A 20,876-nucleotide genomic window follows, 5' to 3' on the forward strand; every position below is an offset into this window, starting at 1 on the left:
TAGAAAAGTTGATGGGTTATGTATATCTTTTATCAGCCACTTTTCTATATTCTCTTAATGTTTTTTCAATTTTTTCCTATGAAACTGCATAAGTTTTCCTGACCTACAGAATCATATTTGTCCAAATGATAGTTTTCAACTTGCTTTATAATTTTTATGTTTTTCAATTATTTGTCTTGTCTAATTGCATTGGCTAGTGTATTAAGAACAATACCAAATAATACTAGTATCTGTGGGTATCTCTGTCTTTTTCCTAAATCTAAAGGTAATCATTCCCCTGGATGCTCACTATCTTGTACAGTTTTGCATCAAAACAAAAGACAACAAAAATGTATGTTGTGTTCCACTCCAAATATGAATACTATGCAAGTATTAGGGCTGATAAGTCTTTCCTTAGCTCTACTCTATTCCCTTCTGAACTTGAAACATGCCATATATTTTCATTTATAGTTGCTTTAAGAAGTATTTTTAATCATTGGTATATGCAATAGTAATTAATTTTATGTGGAAATAGTAAAAAAATATAATGCTTTATGGAAAGGAAATGTCTTTTAAAAAGAAAATAAAAATACACACACACACAAACACATACACACACACACATTACCAAGATAGCATAAAGCTGCTAGAGGTGCTCCATATCAGAGCACTTTTGTCTTTATTTACAATCTTCCTATAAAAGTTTTTTCATTAATCTAGTAAAGACAAGCCTAAGTATGTTTATGACTCTCATTTTAGTTTTGTGATTTCTTTCTTTGCCTCTTACTATTAAAATGTGTGTGTTTGAAATCTTTACAAATAAATGAGCTGAAACAAATAAAACTCAATTCACGAGATTTTGAAGACATCTGGTGGAGTTATTTACTGAGTAATTAGACCAAGAGGTGTAACAGACCAATTCCCTGAAGGAAGAGACCATACAGTTGGATACCCAGTTATTTCTATAGTCATCAGCTTGCATGCAGTGAGCATATTGAGTCACAAATTGACAATTATGTAGAGCTGCCACCTGATTTTCTAAGACCATTTGTGTTACATAAGTATATGTCTCGCATGCATTTTTTTTTTAAAGATGCCTCTTCTCAGGCTTCTCATAGTCTGTTATATTTATGCTCCATCACCTAATAGCTCTTTATTATTAGAGACACTGAAAGCAGATTTCCTTCAAATGCTGGTCACTGCTTGCCCCTCATTAACCAACATTTGGATGCAAATATGAATTAATTACAATTGAATTTTGAAAACATGTATCCATTTTGGTACGTAGAGATATTTATGAAAGAAAATGAAGATATTTAAATGCTTTCACTTTTATCATATTTGTCACTATTTAGCTTGGACATATTGATCAATAAAGTCTTAATTTTTAAAATACATGTCAATGTAAAATCATAGATCTAGAAGGGATGTGAAAGTTCAAATTGTTATTCTTCCTACTGGAGACCAAAAAATGTTGAATCTCTATAGAAAGATATATATCTTTTAAGTTTAAAATAACTCTAGGGGTTTCCAGAACTATCTTAACTTACCCATTGTGGAATAAAGATTTCCTATCAAGAAAGTTTCCTTTATAGCCAGTGTAAATCCCACCGTTTATTAAGATCTACTTCATCCTTTGCCTTTAGTATTTTACTATTAAGAATGATGTTTACAGAGCAATAAAGCCAGGATTTTTAACAATGCCAGAAGCAAAGATACTCTGATGAAGACCCACCCAGATGGAGTCTACACCCACAACTTCTCTTTGTGGATCCCACAATATCACTATTCTCAATCACTCCTGATTTAACTTTAGCCAAGAATTAGGTAATTAGGATTCATTTTTAGATGTAAGTTAAAGGTACAGAATATTTTGAGTCTACAACGTTTACAAATTGTTTAAAAATATATAAGGGGAAACAATGCATGGAAATTAACATTTGACAGTCATGTAAACATCTACAATTTATCCTTAATTGAACATGTTCCTCAATCCCAGGATATTTAGACCTGACACCAGACTTGACACACAAGTGAAATTCAAGGTCATCTTTTACTGGGGTATTTATTTACCATAATTCAGTCTGTTCACTCTCATTATTTATCTTCTTAAGCATGAACCATGCCTTAATTCTATGCAGTCTAACAGGAATCAAATCAAGATTTACTCATCACGTTTTACTTTGCAATGCATGGAAAGAGATCACCAAATCTTGACCAAACTGATTTAAAACTTTTTACCAAAGGATAGTAATTCTATTTTCAATTTCAATAATTGAAAGAACAATATGACAACATGCCAAAGTAGTAAGTGAATCCTAAACAGCAGTCCAAATGCAATGGAAAACTCACCAGAGGTTTCGTCTACCCTTTCATCTACTATGTGGTCTTTCTGATGAACCCATTCACTATTGCACTTGAAGTAGATCTGGGTGGCAGGACTGGCTTTACAATACAGGTTCACAGGCTTATTCTTCACAATATAAGCTTCTTCAGGCTCAATAAGGAAATGTGGCAGAGGCTCAGGTGGATCAGATGGAAAGGTTTCTGGGAGTTCATGAAAAAAGTCGTCCTCTGGTAAAACAAGAAGAAAGTGAAAAATGTTCAAAACATTGTAGCCATTTTCTTTTCACTTGCTACTCTTTCAAAAATAATGAAACTGTGGGTATTCATTAGTCAAATCCATTTCACCTGCCTTCATTAATCAAGGTCTACAAAAGACTTGCATGTCCTCCAAGAGCACCTCGCCTAAACAATAAGATGTTTGCTTGAGTCATTTTCCAGGAACTTGGAGTTAGCTGTGTCTACTCTGAGCTAAGCTGGTTAAAACTGGATAGGACCACTGACCCTTCAACTGGGCACACATGAGTGTACACTGGGTGATCTTTTGACATCAGAGGGCTGAAAACTCCACCCTCAGATCTTGCAAAGGGCCTTCTTCTTTTTTTTTTTTTTTTTGTGGTACATGGGTCTCTCATTGTGGTGGCCTCTGCCGTTGCGGAGCACAGGCTCCGGACGCGCAGGCTCAGCGGCCATGGTTCACTGGCCCAGCCGCTCCGCGGCATGTGGGATCTTCCCGGACTGGGGCACGAACCCATGTCCCCTGCATCGGCGCCACTAGGGAAGCCCAGGCCTTCATTTTTGAGTGAACAGAAGCCTGTAGATGAGTTACGCCTGTGTGGAACAACAATTACTGCATCTTTTTCCAATCACCCTTCCCCATGCTCCCCATGCCTTAGACCACCCTGTTTCTTTATTTTTCCTCATAAATACCCCCAAGCCCTTGCCTTTGTGGAAGTGCTTCTGAGACTTATTCCTAATTTCCTTACTTGGCTGCCTTGTGAATAAACCCTCTCTTTCCTGCAAACCTAGGCATCTCTGCATTTTGACTTGCGGCATATTGGGCAAACAAACCTGGTTGGATAACAATAACGATTCATATATCATCTAGTTAAGTAATTTGAGGGCCTGCTATGAACCACGCAGTATGTTAGGTCTATTGACTGGTTGTTCAATTAAGGATTTAGATGATTATTCTCATTTTTACACATGGCAAAACTCAACATCTGGGAGGATAACTGATCCCAGTTCTGCTATTTACTACCTGAAAACTCAGGTGGTAAATAGCTAAACTGGGATCAGAACCCAGTTTTGTCACCATCGAAAACTGTGATCTTCCCAACATAGCACTGCACCTCCCACTACACTGTGTTAGCCTTGAGAGCTGACAGAAGCAAGAGGAACTTCATTAGAAAAATTTATTTGAAAAGTATAAGGCTCAACCTTCAAGATGGCGGAAGAGTAAGACATGAAGACCAGCTTCCCCCCGCACAAATACATCAGAAATACGTCTACATGTGGAACAATTCCTACAGAACACCTAATGAATGCTGGCAGAAGACCCGAGACTTCCCAAAAGGCAAGAAACTCCCCACGTACCTGGGTAGGGCAAAAGAAAAAAGAATAAACAGAGACAAAAGGATAGGGACGGGACCTGCACCAGTGGGAGGGAGCTGTGAAGGAGGAAAGGTTTCCACACACTAGGAAGCCCCTTTGCGGGCGGAGACTGCGAGTGGCAGAAGGGGGAAGCTTTGGAGCCACGGAGGAGAGCGCAGCAACAGGGGTGCAGAGGGCAAAGCGGGGAGATTCCCGCACAGAGGATCGGGGCCGACTGGCACTTACCAGCCCGAGAGGCTTGTCTGCTCACCCGCCGGGGCGGGCGGGGCTGGGAGCTGAGGCTCGGGCTTCAGTCAGATCCCACGGAGAGGACTGGGGTTGGCGGCGTGAACACAGCCTGCAGGGGGTTAGTGCACCAGGGCTAGCCAGGAGGGAGTCCGGGAAAAGTCTGGAGCTGCCGAAGAGGCAAGAGACTTTTTCTTCCCTCTTTGTTTCCTGGTGCGTGAGGAGAGGGGATTAAGAGCGCCGCTTAAAGGATCTCCAGAGACGGGCGCGAGCCGCGGCTAAAAGCGCGGACCCCAGAGACGGGCATGAGACGCTAAGGCTGCTGCTGCCACCACCAAGGGGCCTGTGTGCAAGCACAGGTCACTATCCACACCCCCCTTCCAGGGAGCCTGTGCAGCCGCCACTGCCAGGGTCCCGTGATCCAGGGACAACTTCCCCGGGAGAACGCACGGCGCGCCTCATGCTGGTTCAACGTCATGCTGGCCTCTGCCGCTGCAGGCTCGCCCGGCATCCGTGCCCCTCCCTCCCCTCCCACCCGGCCGGAGTGAGCCAGAGCCCCCGAATCAGCGGCTCCTTTGACCTCGTCCTGTCTGAGCGAAGAACAGATGCCCTCAGGCGACCTACACGCAGAGGCGGGTTCAGATCCAAAGCTGAATCCCAGGAATTGTGTGAACAAAGAAGAGAGGGAAATCTCTCCCTGCAGCCTCAGGAGTAGCAGATTAAATGTCCACAATCAACTTGATGTACCCTACATCTGCGGAATACCTGAATAGACAACGAATCATCCCAAAATTGAGGCAGTGGACTTTGGGAGCAATGATATATATATATTTTTCCTTTTTGTCTTTTTGTAAGTGTGTATGTGTATGCTTCTTTGTGTGATTTGGTCTGTATAGCGCTGTCCTTTTTTTCTTTTTTTTTTGGTTTATTTTTGTTTTTCTTTTAGTATAGTTTTTAGCGCTTGTTACCATGGTAGGTTTGTGTTTTGGTTTAGTTGCTCTCTTCTTTCTTTCTTTTCTTTTTTTAAATTACATTTTAATTTTTTTAACTTTTACTAACATTATTTTATTTTGTTTTTTTCTTTCTTTCTTAATTTCTTTTTTTCTCCCTTTTCTTTTGAGCCGTGTGGCTGACAGGGTCTTGGTGCTCTGGCCGGATGTCACACCTGGGCCTCTGAGGTGGCAGAGCCAAGTTCAGGACATCGGTCCACCAGAGACCTCCTGGCTCCACGTAATATCAAATGGCGAAAGCTCTCCAAGAGTTCTCTGTCTCAATTCTAAGACCCAGCTCCACCTAACGACCAGAAAGCTGCAGTGCTGGACACGCCATTCCAAACAACTAGCAAGACAGGAACACAACACCACCCATTAGCAGAGAGGCTGCCTAAAAGCATAATTAGGTCACAGACACATAATTAGGACCACAGACACCACCGGACGTGGTCCTGTCCACCAGAAAGACAAGATCCAGCCTAATCCACCAGACCACAGGCACTAGTACGCTGCACGATGAAGCCTACAAAACCCATTGAACCAACCATAGCCACTGGGGGCAGACACCAAAAACAACGGGAACTACAAACCTATAGCCTGTGAAAAGGAGACCCCAAACACAGTAAGTTAAGCAAAATGAGAAGACAGAGAAACACACAGCAGATGAAGGAGCAAGGTAAAAACCCACCAGATTAAACAAATGAAGAGGAAATAGGCAGTCTACCTGAAAAAGAATTCAGAGTAGTGATAGTAAAGATGATCCAAAATTCTGGAAATAGAATGGAGAAAATACAAGAAACGTTTAACAAGGACCTAGAAGAATTAATGAGCAAACAAAGATGAACAACACAATAAATGAAATTAAAAATTCTCTAGAAGGAAACAATAGCAGAGTAACTGATGCAGAAGAACGGATAAGTGACCTGTTAGATAAAATAGTGGAAATGACTACTGCAGAGGAGAATAAAGAAAATAAAGAATTGAGGACAGTTTCAGAGACGTCTGGGACAACAATTAAATGCACCAACAGTTGAATTATAGAGGTCCCAGAAAAAGAAGACAAAAAGAAAGGGACTGAGAAAATATTTGAAGAGATCATAGTTGAAAACTTCCCTAATATGGGAAAGGAAATAGTCACTCAACTCCAGGAAGCACAGAGAGTCCCATACAGGATAAAGCCAAGGTGAAACATGCCAAGGCACTTATTAATCAGCCTATCAAAAATTAAATACACAGAAAAAATATTAAAAGCAGCAAGAGAAAAACAACAAATGACATACAAGGGAATCCCCATAAGGTTAACAGCTGATCTTTCAGCAGAAACTATTCAAGCCAGAAGGGAGTGGCAGGACAAATTTAAAGTGATGAAAGGGAAAAACCTAAAACCAAGATTACTCTGTGCAACAAGGATCTCACTCAGATTCGACGGAGAAATAAAAACCTTTAGAGACAAGCAAAAGCTAGGAGAATTAAGCACCACCAAACCAGCTTTACAACAAATGCTAAAGTAACTTCTCTAGGCAGGAAACACAAGAGAAGGAAAAGATCTACAATAACAAACCCAACAATTAAGAAAATGGTCATAGGAATATACATATCAATAATTACCTTAAATGTAAATGGATTAAATGCTCCAACCAAAAGAAATAAACTGGTTAAATGGACAGAAAAACAAGACCCATATATACGCTCTTACAAGAGACCCACTTCAGACCTAGGGACACATACAGACAGAAAGTGAGGGGATGGAAAAAGATATTCCATGCAAATGGAAATTAAAAGAACACTGGAGTAGCAATTCTCATATTAGACAAAACAGACTTTAAAATAAAGACTATTACAAGAGACAAAGAAGGGCACTACATAATGATCAAGGGATCAATTCAAGAAGAAGAAATAACAATTTTAAATATTTAGGCACCCAACATAGGAGCACCTCAATACATAAGGCAAATGCTAACAGCCATAAAAGGGGAAATTGACAGTAACACAATCATAGTAGGGGACTTTAACATCCCACTTTCACCACTGGACAGATCATCCAAAATGAAAAGAAATAAGGAAATACAAGCTTTAAGTTACACATTAAACAAGATGGACTTAACTGATATTTATAAAACATTCCATCCAAAAATAACAGAATACACTTTCTTCTCAAGTGTTCATGGAATGTTCTCCAGGATAGACCATATCTTGGGTCACAAATCAAGCCTTGGTAAATTTAAGAAAATTGAAATCATATCAAGCATCTTTTCCGACTGCAATGCTATGAAACTAGATATCAATTACAGGAAAAAACCTGTAGAAAATACAAACACATGGAGGTTAAACAATATACTACTTAATAACCAAGAGATCACTGAAGAAATCAAAGAGGAAACCAAAAAATACCTAGAAACAAATGACAATGAAAATAAGATGATCCAAAACCTATGGGATGCAACAAAAGCAATTCTAAGGGGGAAGTTTATAGCAATACAATCCTACCTCAAGAAACAAGAAACACCTCAAATAAAAAACCTAACCTTACACCTAAAGCAATTAGAGAAAGAAGAACAAAAAACCCCCAAAGTTAGCAGAAGCAAGGAACGCATGAAGATCAGATCAGAAATAAATGAAAAAGAACTGAAGGAAACAGCAGCAAAGATCAATAAAACTAAAAGCTGGTTCTTTGAGAAGATAAACAAAATTGATAAACCATTAGCCAGACTCATCAAGAAAAAAAGGGAGAAGACTTGGGCTTCCCTGGTGGCGCAGTGGTTGAGAGTCCGCCTGCCGATGCAGGGGATGCGGGTTCGTGCCCCAGTCTGGGAAGATCCCACATGCCACAGAGCGGCTAGGCTCGTGAGCCATGGCCGCTGAGCCTGCACGTCTGGAGCCCGTGCTTCACAACTGGAGAGGCCACAACAGTGAGAGGCCCACGTACGGCAAAAAACAACAACAACAAAAAAAAAGGGAGAAGACTCAAATCAATACAATTAGAAATGAAAAAGGAGAAGTAACAACTGATACTGCAAAAATACAAAGGATCATAAGAGATTACTACAAGCAACTATAGGCCAATAAAATGGACAATCTGGAAGAAATGGACAAATTCTTAGAAAAGCACAACCTTCCAAGACTGAACCAGGAAGAAATAGAAAATATAAACAGACCAATCACAAGCACTGAAATTGAGACCGATGGCTTCACAGGCAAATTCTATCAAACATTTAGAGAAGAGCTAACACCTACACTTCTCAAACTCTTCCAAAATATAGCAGAGGGAGGAACACTCCCAAACTCATTCTATGAGGCCACCATCACCCTGTTACCAAAACCAGACGTCACAAAGAAAGAAAACAACAGGCCAATATCACTGATGAACATATATGCAAATATCCTCAACAAAGTACTAGCATTCAGAATCCGACAGCACATTAAAAGGATCATACACCATGATCAAGTGGGGTTTATCCCAGGAATGCAAGGATTCTTCAATATATGCACATCAATCAATGTGATACACCATATTAACAAATTGAAGGAGAAAAACCATATGATTATCTCAACAGATGCAGAAAAAGCTTTCGACAAAATTCAATGCCCATTTATGATAAAAAACCCTCCAGAAAGTAGGTATAGAGGAAACTTACCTCAACATAATAAAGGCCATATATGAAAAACCCACAACCAACATCGCTCTCAATGGTGAAAAACAAACCATTTCCACTAAGATCAGGAACAAGACAAGGTTGCCCAATCTCACCACTATTATTCACCATAGTTTTGGAAGTTTTAGCCACAGCAATCAGAGAAGAAAAACAAATAAAAGGAACACAAACTGGAAAAGAAGAAGTAAAGTTGTCACTTTTTGCAGATGACATGATACTATACATAGAGAATCCTAACAATGCTACCAGAAAACTACTAGAGCTAATCCATGAATTCGGTAAAGTAGCAGGATACAAAATTAATGCACAGAAATCTCTTGCATTTCTATACACTAGTGATGAAAAATCTGAAAGAGAAATTAAGGAAACACTCCCATTTACCATCGCAACAAAAAGAATAAAACACCTAGGAATAAACCTACCTAAGGAGACAAAAGACCTGCGTGCAGAAGACTATAAGACACTGATGAAAGAAATTAAAGATGATATAAACAGATGTAGACATATACCATGTTCTTGGATTGGAAGAATCAACATTGTGAAAATGACTATACTACCCAAAGCAGTCTACAGATTCAAAGAAATCCTTATCAAACTACCAATGGCATTTTTTACATAACTAGAACAAAACTTTTCACAATTTGTATGGAAACACAAAAGACCCTGAATAGCCAAAGCAATCTTGAGAAAGAAAAACGGAGCTGGAGGAATCAGGATCCCAGACTTCAGACTATACTACAAAGCTATAGTAATATACTGGCACAAAAACAGACATGTTGATCAATGGAACAGGATAGAAAGCTCAGAAATAAACCCACACACATATGGAGAAAAGACAGTCTCTTCAATAAGTGGTGGTGGGAAAACTGGACAGCTATAAGTAAAAGAATGAAATTAGAACACTCCCTAACAACATACACAAAAATAAGCTCAAAATGGATTAAAGACCTAGATGTAAGGTCTGACACTATAAAACTCTTAGAGGAAAACATAGGCAGAACACTCTATGACATAAATCACAGCAAGAATCCTTTTTGACCCACCTCCTAGGGAAATGGAAATAAAAAGAAAAATAAACAAATGGGACCTAATTAAACTTAAAAGCTTTTGCACCGCAAAGGAAATCATAAACAAGTTGAAAAGACAACCCTCAGAATGGGAGAAAATATTTCTAAATGAAGCAACTGACAAAGGATAAATCTCCAAAATTTATAAACAGCTCATGCAGCTCAGTATCAAAAAAACAAACAACCCAATCCAAAAATGGGCAGAAGACCTAAATAGACATTTCTCCAAAGAAGATATACAGATTGCCAACAAACACATGAAAGGATGCTCAACATCACTAATGATTAGAGAAATGCAAATCAAAACTACAATAAGGTATCACCTCACACCAGTCAGAATGACCATCATCAAAACAGCTACAAACAATAAATGCTGGAGAGGATGTGGAGAAAATGGAACCCTCTTGCACTGCTGGTGAGAATGTAAATTGATACAGCCACTATGGAGAACAGTATGGAACTTCCTTAAAAAGTAAAAATAGAACTACCATACGACCCAACATTCCCACTAGGCATATACCCTGAGAAAACCATAATTCAAAAAGAGTCATGTACCACAATGTTCATTGCAGCTCTATTTACAATAGCCAGGACATGGAAGCAACCTAAGTGTCTATTGACAGATGAATGGATAAGAAGATGTGGCACATATATAAAATGGAATATTACTCAGCCATAAAAAAACAAAATTGAGCTATTTCTAGTGAGGTGATACAGAGTGAAGTAAGTCAGAAAGAGAAAGAGAAAGAGAAAAACAAATACCATATGCTATCACATATATATGGAATCTAAAGAAAACAAAAAATAAAAATAATGGTTATGAAGAACCTAGGGGTAGGACAGGAATAAAGACACAGATGTAGAGAATGGACTTCAGGACATGGTGGGTGGGGGAAGGGTAAGCTGGGACGAAGTAAGAGAGTGGCATGGACATACATACACTACCAAATGGAAGATAGATAGCTAGTGGGAAGCAGTTGCATAGCACAGGGAGATGAGCTCGGTGCTTTGTGACCACCTAGAGGGGTGGGACAAGGAGGGTGGGAGGGAGACGCACGAGGGAGGAGACATGGGGATATATGTATATGTATAGCTAATTCAATTTGTTATAAACCAGAAACTAACACACCATTGTAAAGCAATTACTCTCCAATAAAGATGTTAAAAAAAAAAAGAAAAGAAAAGTATAAGGCTCTTAGGTAAACCTTGAATCCTATGCAAGGAGCTGAGAAGAAATACAGAAATATGAATTAAAAATCTTTAAGCTCAGATTCAAATCTGTCATTATTTTCAAAAGATGCCACTTCACGGCATAGTCATTCATTCAACCAAACATATTTATTAAGCTCAGAATTATTCTCAACACTGGAAATATAGATGACAGCATCAAGTCAACCAGTATTAGTTACACAGTAGAGCCTAGAGTCTAGAAATGCTGTTTAGTCTTATTTGGAAACTATATCTCAAATTCCATATGTGTTATATGACTAGTCACACCAATTTTCATTAGAATATTAATAATATTAGAGTAATAACATGAAGAACAAAAGTCTCATTTTTTATAGCACTGAAATTTATTAAACATATTTCTCCCTCCCTGCTGTCCCAACACCACAGAATAAACAAAATCCCAAAACCATCAGAGATATTTGCCCACTTTGAAGTATCTTTTCCTTTAACTTGGGTTCTGCATGATTCCAAATAAAAAACAGAAAATAATAAAAGTGCCTTTAAAAACCCTATTATTATATTTCACAAAAGTCAAAGGAGTCTAATACACTCTACTTAAGTTAGGCCTGATATTTTTCTTCCTATGAGGGATAGTGGAGAACAAAACTACTATTAATTCCCTAAGTTGATTAAGCACCCTGGGCTAATATATAAAGTGAAAACTCTGAGACCAAAATTAAAAGTTTTTACAAGTTCTTTGAAAGCACATAGATTCAACAGCAAATGCAGTTTATGGTGTTGGTAGTTGAAAACTGGTTGCTAAGATGTTATCTTGGAACTCATTGCATCGCTCATTCAGTTGTTGCCCTGCTTGGAGAGATGGCCATTGGTAAAGGGGACATTTGCTCACGAAGAATCCTGGCCTGGGACCTTCTTCACCTAGGTCATGTGACAGCTGTCAAACAGTAATGACATCTGGTCTCTACCAATCTGTTTTGCAGTCAAAACTGGCTTCACTTGCATCACTGACAGAACTAACTTTCAAAACTGCTCCACAATTATAAATTACTGACCCTACAGTGTAAATGTCGTTTCCTGTCTCTAACTTGCTTTCTCACTTTACTTCCTTAATTTCCTTTCTTCTGGCAAGGCATCATTTCTGGTTTTTCAATTGTTGAACATCAAGGACCCAAATTGTCAGCTTACTAAAGGATAACCTCATTTCCATCAATTTCAGCTTCTTTAGTCAATATGCAAAGACACTCAAGACTGCTTAAATAAACATAGTTCAGAAAGGCAAAGGAATGGGGAACCGAGCTACTGACAGATCCATCAGCGTGAAGCTGATGTCTTGAAGGCCTTATTCCATTTTTTCTTGTTTTTCTCTTCCAAAGCGCTTACTGTTATATGTAATGACGGACGGTGCTGATAATCAATAAAAGTGCCACAAAATATCAGACTCAAATCCTGTAAAATGTTACTGTTGTTTTTAATTTTATGACTCATGAAGGCAGAGGGTCAAGTTGATTTTTTTTTACTATAGGTGTATATTTATACATACAACAACATGTATGTATTTCATAACAATATGTTTATTCAGGTATGTAAAATATAAAAAGCCTTTCTTTCAGTCATTGTTTTAGAAGGTGAGACTTGTTCCTTTAGAAGGATGATTGTAAGACACCTTGTTCCTTTAGCAGGAAAGATGACTGTATACCACCTTACCTTATTCAGTAATGTAGCAAAAGTACTTATATATTCACATCCTATAGAAAGATAGAGAAGCACTAAAAATTGATTACCCTGCCAGGCCAATGCGTGTATCTCTTCATCCTTCACTTCATCCCTGACTTCAGGGAAGTTCAAATGTGGATAAAATGATATGAACTGCTTTCCAAAAACATTCTTCTGATTATTTTATTGTAAACTATTGGGAAGACGAATGGACGCTGAGAAAAAGTCACACGTGTGTTTTCAAGTCAAACAGGTTCTGTTAAGTGCTGGGGAAAGAAACAGTAATGATATGATATATTTAGAAAATGTATAGACAAACTAATTTTGCATTTCCTTAATTTGGAATTTTAAAACAAGAGGATCACTCCAAGGAAAGAGAAGTAATTCTATGTCTTGGTTTGAGGCTTCATAAAATTGATTTTTCAAGGTATTTGTTAAATGACACTTAATATGTAACTTATTAAGAAGTTATTTCTATCATTTGGAATGTTTTCATCATGTCATAAATCCAGTGTTTCGTTAATATATCATCCTAGTCTCTGTATGAACCCCATCTCTTAAATTTGATCTACAGAGATGCCTTAACCAGCCACAGGATATTAGTTTATTAATATTTCTTGTAATACATATACAGTGTATTTAAGTCTATGCCCCAGATTAATTCACATCAGGCAATATGGTACATCACTTCTAGTACTCAAGTCAGATGTAAGAATGACTTTTATAAAGATAATTTTCAAGACCCTGAGTCAGTAAAATATACATAGTGAAACTGACATGACAAAATGCAAATGAACTGATTACCAGTGGGCTCACAGGCTGTTGTGAAATTCTTCCCTTCCTCATTTGCAACAGATGGCCTGGGTACTATGCTCAACCATGGAAACTGGCCCAGATAACAACTCCCCCACCATCAGGTTAAGCATGCTAAGAGAATACTCTCTTTGCTCTGGACAAAAAACGGTAAGTGTCAGCATTAATTTCCAGATATAGTGGTATTTCATAAATTTCCTTTCTTTGAAATTTCATGTTCTATTTTTTTCTGGAGTAATTTTTAAAAATCAAACAAGCAAGTCAATTCTCTTCAACCAAAATCTATAAAGGAAAATGGCTGAGTATTTAAGTCTCCAGTATGCTTACATCTACATGTATTTAACAAGGAAAAAGTGATCATCTCCAAGTATGTGTATTTTATAAGGAAAAAATTATTATCTGCAAATGATCACCTACAAATGAACATTTAACTGTTTTGCACTATAAATTTGCCTCTCACATATGGAGAAATCTACTTTTCAGTTTTGGAAACCAGAGTAATGCAACTCTTCCTGATTTTTAAAAGCCAGAAATACATAACAAATGCTTAACTCTAGTATGAAAGTTCTTTGAAGACAGGGACTGCTGAGTTTTCATTTTTATTTTCCTTAAGTCTAGTATAGTGTCAGGCACTTACAGGAGATCAATAAACTGCTTACACTAATGGTAACTTTGATTATGCTTAACAGATGCATAAGATATTTTAGAGTTTATAGTGCTTCAAACTCATTTACAAATATAGGGTATCATAACAATAGTAATATCTACAAACTGGACTGGCTATGAAATTTGTGCGGCCCAGTGCAGAATGACAATTTGGGGATCCTTGTATAAAAATGTATTAAGAATTCTGAGATGGTGATGATGGTGGTGTGGGAAGACACTGAGTTAGCATCTCCCCACAACTAGGGTGCCTGCCAGCCATTGGTGGGATACCCTGCTGCCCTAGGAGATGGGAGGAACCCCCAAGTAAACCGGTAGGAAATGGGGGGACTAAGGGGGGAGGAGAATTGGAGGGCAGACAGGATTGGCGCCCCTGAGAGCGGGGAGATGAGGAGACGCAGGCGGGAGGGATGCTCCGGGAAGAGCGGGAGAAGAGCAGAGGGCGACTGCCTGGCCCACTGGGACTGTACAGCCTGCTGAGCTCTCAGTCAGTCCCCTGCCCTCCAAAGCCCCATCCCAGCTGTGTGGGTCCTGGGGGGCATAGGAGGGAGGCTGGAGAGATCAGGAGAGGCAGGCGGGAGGGGCCCTCCAGGATGGGAGGAGCAGGAGAGGAGAGGAGGGCATTTGCCCCGCCCATTTGAGCCCAGGAAGCCTGCTGGGCTCCCAGGTGAGGTCCCCTGCCCTCTGAGACCAGGGCTGGGGGGAACGCCTGGGCCCCTTCTGTTCCTTGAGCCTAAGCCCCACCCCCGACGGCCCCCAGGGCCGTTTCCAGCCCTGTGGGTCCTGAACATTGGCCCCACCCACCACCCAAACTTCGCCCTGGCTTAGGCCCCGCCCTCCACAGCCAAGGCTTCCCCCCCCCTTTTTTTTTCCTTTTTTTTTTTTTTCCTTCCTCCTCTTTTTTTTTTTACTATTGTGGCACTGCAGTAACTTCTGGTTGTTGATTTATGTATGTTTTTATTTTTATATTCTTTCTAACATATCTGTTAGTTTCCAAGTCTAATTTTATTACTTACTTCGTTATTGTTCTTTTTTTTTTTTTTTTTTGCCATGCCACATGGCTTGCAGGATCTTGCTTCACAAGCTGGGGGTTGGGCTGAAGCTCCTGCAGTGGGAGCTCTGAGTCCAAACCACTGGACTAACAGAGAACCTCAGACCCCAGGGAATATTCATTAGAGTGAGGTGTCACGGAGGTCCTCATCTCAGCACCAAGACCCAGCTCTACCCAACAGCCTACAAACTGCACTGTGGGAATTCTCAGGCCAAACAACCAGTAAGACAGGAACACAGTCTCACTCATTTAAAAAAAAAAAAAAAAAAAGAGAGATGGCAAAAAAATATGTCACAGATGAAGGAGCAAGGTAAAAACCTACAAGACCAAATAAACGAACAGGATATAGGCAATCTGCCTGAAAAAGAATTCAGAGTAATGATAGTAAAGATGATCCAGAATCTTGGAAATAGAATGGAGGCACAGATTGAGAAAATACAAGTAATGTTAAACAAAGATCTAGAAGAACTAAAGAACAAACAGAGGTGGACAACACAATAACTGAAAAGAAAAATACACTAAAAGGAATCAATAACAGAATAACTGAGGCAGAAGAACGAATAAGTGAGCTGGAAAACAAAATGGTGGAAATAACTGCCAAGGAGCAGAATAAAGAAAAAAGAATGAATTCAAGTCAATCTCAGAAACCTCTAGGACAACACTAAATGGACCAATATTCGAATTATAGGGGTCCCAAGAGAAGAAGAGAAAAATAAAGGGTCTGAGAAAATATTTGAAGAGATTATAGTGGAAAACTTCACTAACATGGGAAAGGAAATAGTCACCTAAGTCCAGGAAGCAGAGAGAATCCCAGGCAGGATAAATCCTAGGAGAAACACACCAAGACACATGTTAATCAAACTAAAAAATATTAAAATCAAAGAAAAAATATTAAGAGCAGCAAGGGAAAAACAAAGAATAACATACAAAGGAATCCCCATAATGTTATCAGCTGATTTTTCAGCAGAAACTCTGCAGGCCAGAAGGGAGTGGCAGGATATACATAAATGATGAAAGAGAAAAAACTACAACCAAGATTACTCTACCAGGCAAGGATCTCATTCAGATTTGAGGGAGAAATCAAAGCTTTTCAGGAAAGCAAAAGCTAAGAGAATTCAGCAACACCAAACCAGCTTTACAACAAATGCTCAATAAACCTCTCTAGGCTGGAAACACAAGGGAAGAAAAAGACCCACAGAAACAAAACCAAAACAATTAAGAGAATGGTAATAGGAAAATACATATCAATAATAACCTTGAATGTAAGTGGATTAAATGCCCCAACCAAAAGACACAGACTGGCTGAATGGATACAAAAACAAAACCCATATATATGCTGTCTACAAGAGACCCACTTCAGACCTCGGGACACATACAGACTGAAAGTGAAGGGATGGAAAAAGATATTCCATTCAGATGGAAATCAAAAGAAAGCTGGAGTAGCAATTCTCATATCAGATAAAAAAGACTTTAAAATAAGGACTGTTACAAGAGATATGGAGAGACACTACATAATGACCAAAGGATCATTCCAAGAAGAAGATATAACAATCATAAATGTTATGCATCCAACATAGGAACACCTTAATACATAAGGCAAATGCTAACAACCATGAAAGGGGAAATTTACAGTAACAAAATAATAGTAAGAGACTTTAACACGTCACTTACACCAATGGACAGATCATCCAAACAGAAAATAAATAAAGAAACACAAGCTTTAAATGACACAACAGACCAGATAGGTTTAATTGACTTTTATAGAACATTCCACCTGAAACTGGCAGAATACACTTTCTTCTCAAGTGCACATGGAACATTCTCCAGAATAGACTACATCTTGGGTCACAAATCAAGCCTCGGAAAATTTAAGAAAATTGAAATCGTATCAAGCATCTTTTCTGACCACAACGCTATGAGATTGGAAATCAATTACAGGGAAAAAAAATGTAAAAAACACAAACACATGGAGGCTAAACAGTGTGCTACAAAATAACCAAGAGATCACTGAAGAAATCAAAGAAGAAATAAAAAATACATAGAAACAAATGACAACGAAAACACGATGACCCAAAACCTATGGTATGCAGCAAAAGCAGTTCTAAGAGGGAAGTTTATAGCAATTCAATCTCATCTCAAGAAACAAGAAAAACCTCAAATAAATAATCTAACGCTACACTTAAAACAACTAGAGAAAGAAGAGCAAAGAAAACTCGAAGTCAGTAGAAGGAAAGAAATCATGAAGATCAGAGCAGAAATAAATGAAATGCAAATAAAGAAAACAATAGCAAAGATCAATAAAACTAAAAGCTGGTTCTCTGAGAAGATAAAATTGATAAACCATCAGCCAGACTCATCAAGAAAAAAAAGGGACAGTATGCAAATCAATAAAATTAGAAATGAAAAAGGAGAAATCACAACTGACACTACAGAAACACAAAAGGTTATAAGAGACTACTACAAACAACTATATGGCAATAAAATGGACAACCATGAAGAAATGGCCAAATTCTTGGAAAGGTACAATTTTCCAAGATCGAACCAGGAATAATTAGAAAATATAAACAGACTTATCACAAGTAATGAAATTGAAACCATAATTAAAAATCTTGCAACAAACAAAAAGTCCAGGACCAGATGGCTTCACAGGCAAATTCTATGAAACATTTAGAGAAGAGCTAACACCAATACTTCTCAAACTCTTCCAAAAAACAGCAGAGGGAGAAACATTCCCAAATTCATTCTGCGAAGCCACCATCACCCTGATACCAAAACAAGAAAAAGATATCACACAAAAAGAAAATTATAGACCACTATCACTGATTAACATAGATTCAATAATCCTAAACAAAATACTAGCAAACAGAATCCCACAGCACATTAAAAGGATCATACACCATGATCAACTGGGATTTATCCCAGAGATGCAAGGATTCTTTCAATATTTGCAAATCAATCAATGTGAAACACCACATTAACAAATTAAGGAATAAAAACCATATGATCATCTCAATAGATGCAGAAAAAGCTTTTGACAAAGTTCAACACCCATTTATGACAAAAACTCTCCAGAAAATGGGCAAAGAGGGAACCTACCTCAACAAAATAAAGGCTATATATGGCAAACCCACAGCAAGCATCATACTTAATGGTAAAAAACTGAAAGCATTTCCACTAAGATGAGGAACAAGACAAGGATGTCTACTCTCGCCACTCTTATTCAACATAGTTTTGCAAGTCCTAGCCATGGCAATCAGATAAGAAAAAGAAATTAAAGGAATACAAATTGAAAAAGAAGAAGTAAAACTGTCACTGTTTGCAGATGACATGATACTATACATAGAGAATCCTAGAGATGCCACCAGAAAACTACTAGAACTAATCAATGAATTTGGTAAGGTTGCAGGATACAAAATTAATGCACAGAAATCTCTGGCATTCCTATACACCAACAATGAAAAATCAGAAAGAGAAATTAAGGAAACACTTCCATTTATCATTGCAACAAAAAGAATAAAATACCTAGGAATAAACCTGCCTAAGGAGGCAAAAGACTTGTACTCAGAAAACTATAAAACACTGATGAAAGAAATCAAAGATGACATAAACAGATGGAGACATATACCATGTTCTTGGATTGGAAGAATCAATATTGTGAAAATGACTATACTCCCCAAAGCAATCTACAGATTCAATGCAATCCCTATCAAACTACCAATGTCATTCTTCACAGAATTAGAACAAAATATTTTACAATTTGTATGGAAACACAAAAGACCCTGAATAGCCAAAGCTATCTTGAGAAAGAAAAACAGAGCTGAAGGAATCAGGCTCCCTGACCTCAAAGTATACCACAAAGCTACAGTAATCAAGACAGTATGGTACTGGCACAGAAACAGAAATATAGATCAATGGTACAGAACAGAATGCCCAGAGATAAACCCATGCACATATGGGCACCTAATTTCTGACAATGAGGCAAGAACATACAATGGAGAAAAGACAGCCTCTTCAATAAGTGGTGCTGGGAAAACTGGACAGTTACATGTAAAAGAATGAAATTAGAACACTCCCTAACACCATACAGAAAAATAAACTCAAAATGTTTAAAGACCTAAATGTAAGGCCAGGCACTATAAAACTCTTAGAGGAGAACATAGGAAGAACACTCTTTGACATAAACCACAGCAAGATCTTTTTTGACCCACCCCCTAGAGTAATGGAAATAAAAGCAAAAATAAACAAATGGTACTTAATTAAACTTAAAAGCTTTTGCACAGCAAAGGAAACCATAAACAAGGCAAAGAGACAACCCTCAGTATGGGAGAAAATATTTGCAAATGAAACAACAGACAAGGGATTAATCTCCAAAATATACAAACAGCTCATGGAGCTCAAAATCGAAAAGCAAACAATCCACTTAAAAAATGGGCAGAAGACCTAAATAGACATTTCACCAAGGAAGAGATACAGATGGCCAAGAGGCATATGAAAAGATGCTCAACATCACTAATTATCAGAGAAATGCAAATCAAAACTACAATGAGATATCACCTCACACCAGGCAGAATGGCCATTATCAAAAAATCTAGAAACAATAAATGCTGGAAAGGGTGTGGTAAAAAGGGAACCCTCCTGCACTGTTGGTGGGAATGTAAATTGATACAACCACTATGGAGAACAGTATGGAGGTTCCTTAAAAACTAAAAATAGAATTACCATAGGACCCAGCAATCCCACTACTGGGCATATACCCTGAGAAAACCAGAATTCAAAAAGAGTCATGTACCACAATGTTCACTGCAGCACTATTTACAATAGCCAGGACATGGAAACTACCTAAGTATCCATCGACAGATGAATGGACAAAGAAGATGTGGCACATATATACAGTGGAATATTACTCAGCCATAAGAAGAAATGAAATTGAGTTATTTGTAGTGAGGTGTGGACCTAGAGTCTGTCGTAGAGAGTGAAGTAAGTCAGAAAGAGCAAAACAAATACCATATGCTAATGCATATATATGAAATCTAAAAAAAAAAAAATGGTATGATGAACCCAGTTGCAGGGCAGGAATAAAGATGTAGACATAGAGCATGGACCTGAGGACAAGGGCAGGGAGGGGGAAGCTGAGGCAAAGTGCGAGTAGCATCGACATACATACACTGCCAAATGTAAAATAGATAGCTAGTGGGAAGCAGCCGCATAGCACAGAGAGATCAGTGCGGTGCTCTGCAATGACCTAGAGGGGTGGGATAGGGAGGGTGGGAGGGAGGCTCAAGAGAGAGGGGATGTGGGGACCTATGTATGCATATGGCTGATTCACTTTGTCGTACAACAGAAACTAACACAGTATTGTTAAGCAATTATACTCCAATAAAGATCTATTAAAAAAAAATTTGAGATGTGACAGCAGAGTACTTTACCAAGCACAGGTCCTGTGTGACAGCACAGGTCACATACCATGAAGCTGGCCCTGTATACAAATGTCATTTAGTTGATTGTCCCACTTCATGTGAAGTCTGAGAATTGAAATTACATCTTAGTGGATATCCATTTTAAAACTTATTTA

General features: G+C 38.4%; 1 protein-coding gene across 2 annotated transcripts in view; it reads right to left on the reverse strand.

Annotated features, from left to right (window-relative positions):
• UNC5C (unc-5 netrin receptor C) overlaps positions 1–20,876 on the reverse strand; it is a gene marked incomplete at its 5' end in the record, with an annotated part of 395,086 nt that overhangs the window by 155,483 nt on the left and 218,727 nt on the right. For both annotated transcript variants that reach the window (XM_082653166.1, XM_082653165.1), the window contains one exon: positions 2,332–2,553. In XM_082653166.1, coding sequence (XP_082509292.1) covers positions 2,332–2,553 — 222 coding nt within the window. The remainder of the gene's footprint in view (positions 1–2,331; positions 2,554–20,876) is intronic.

This window comes from Grampus griseus (assembly GCF_964374135.1).
Source record: "Grampus griseus genome assembly, chromosome: 4".
NCBI lineage: Eukaryota > Metazoa > Chordata > Mammalia > Artiodactyla > Delphinidae > Grampus > Grampus griseus.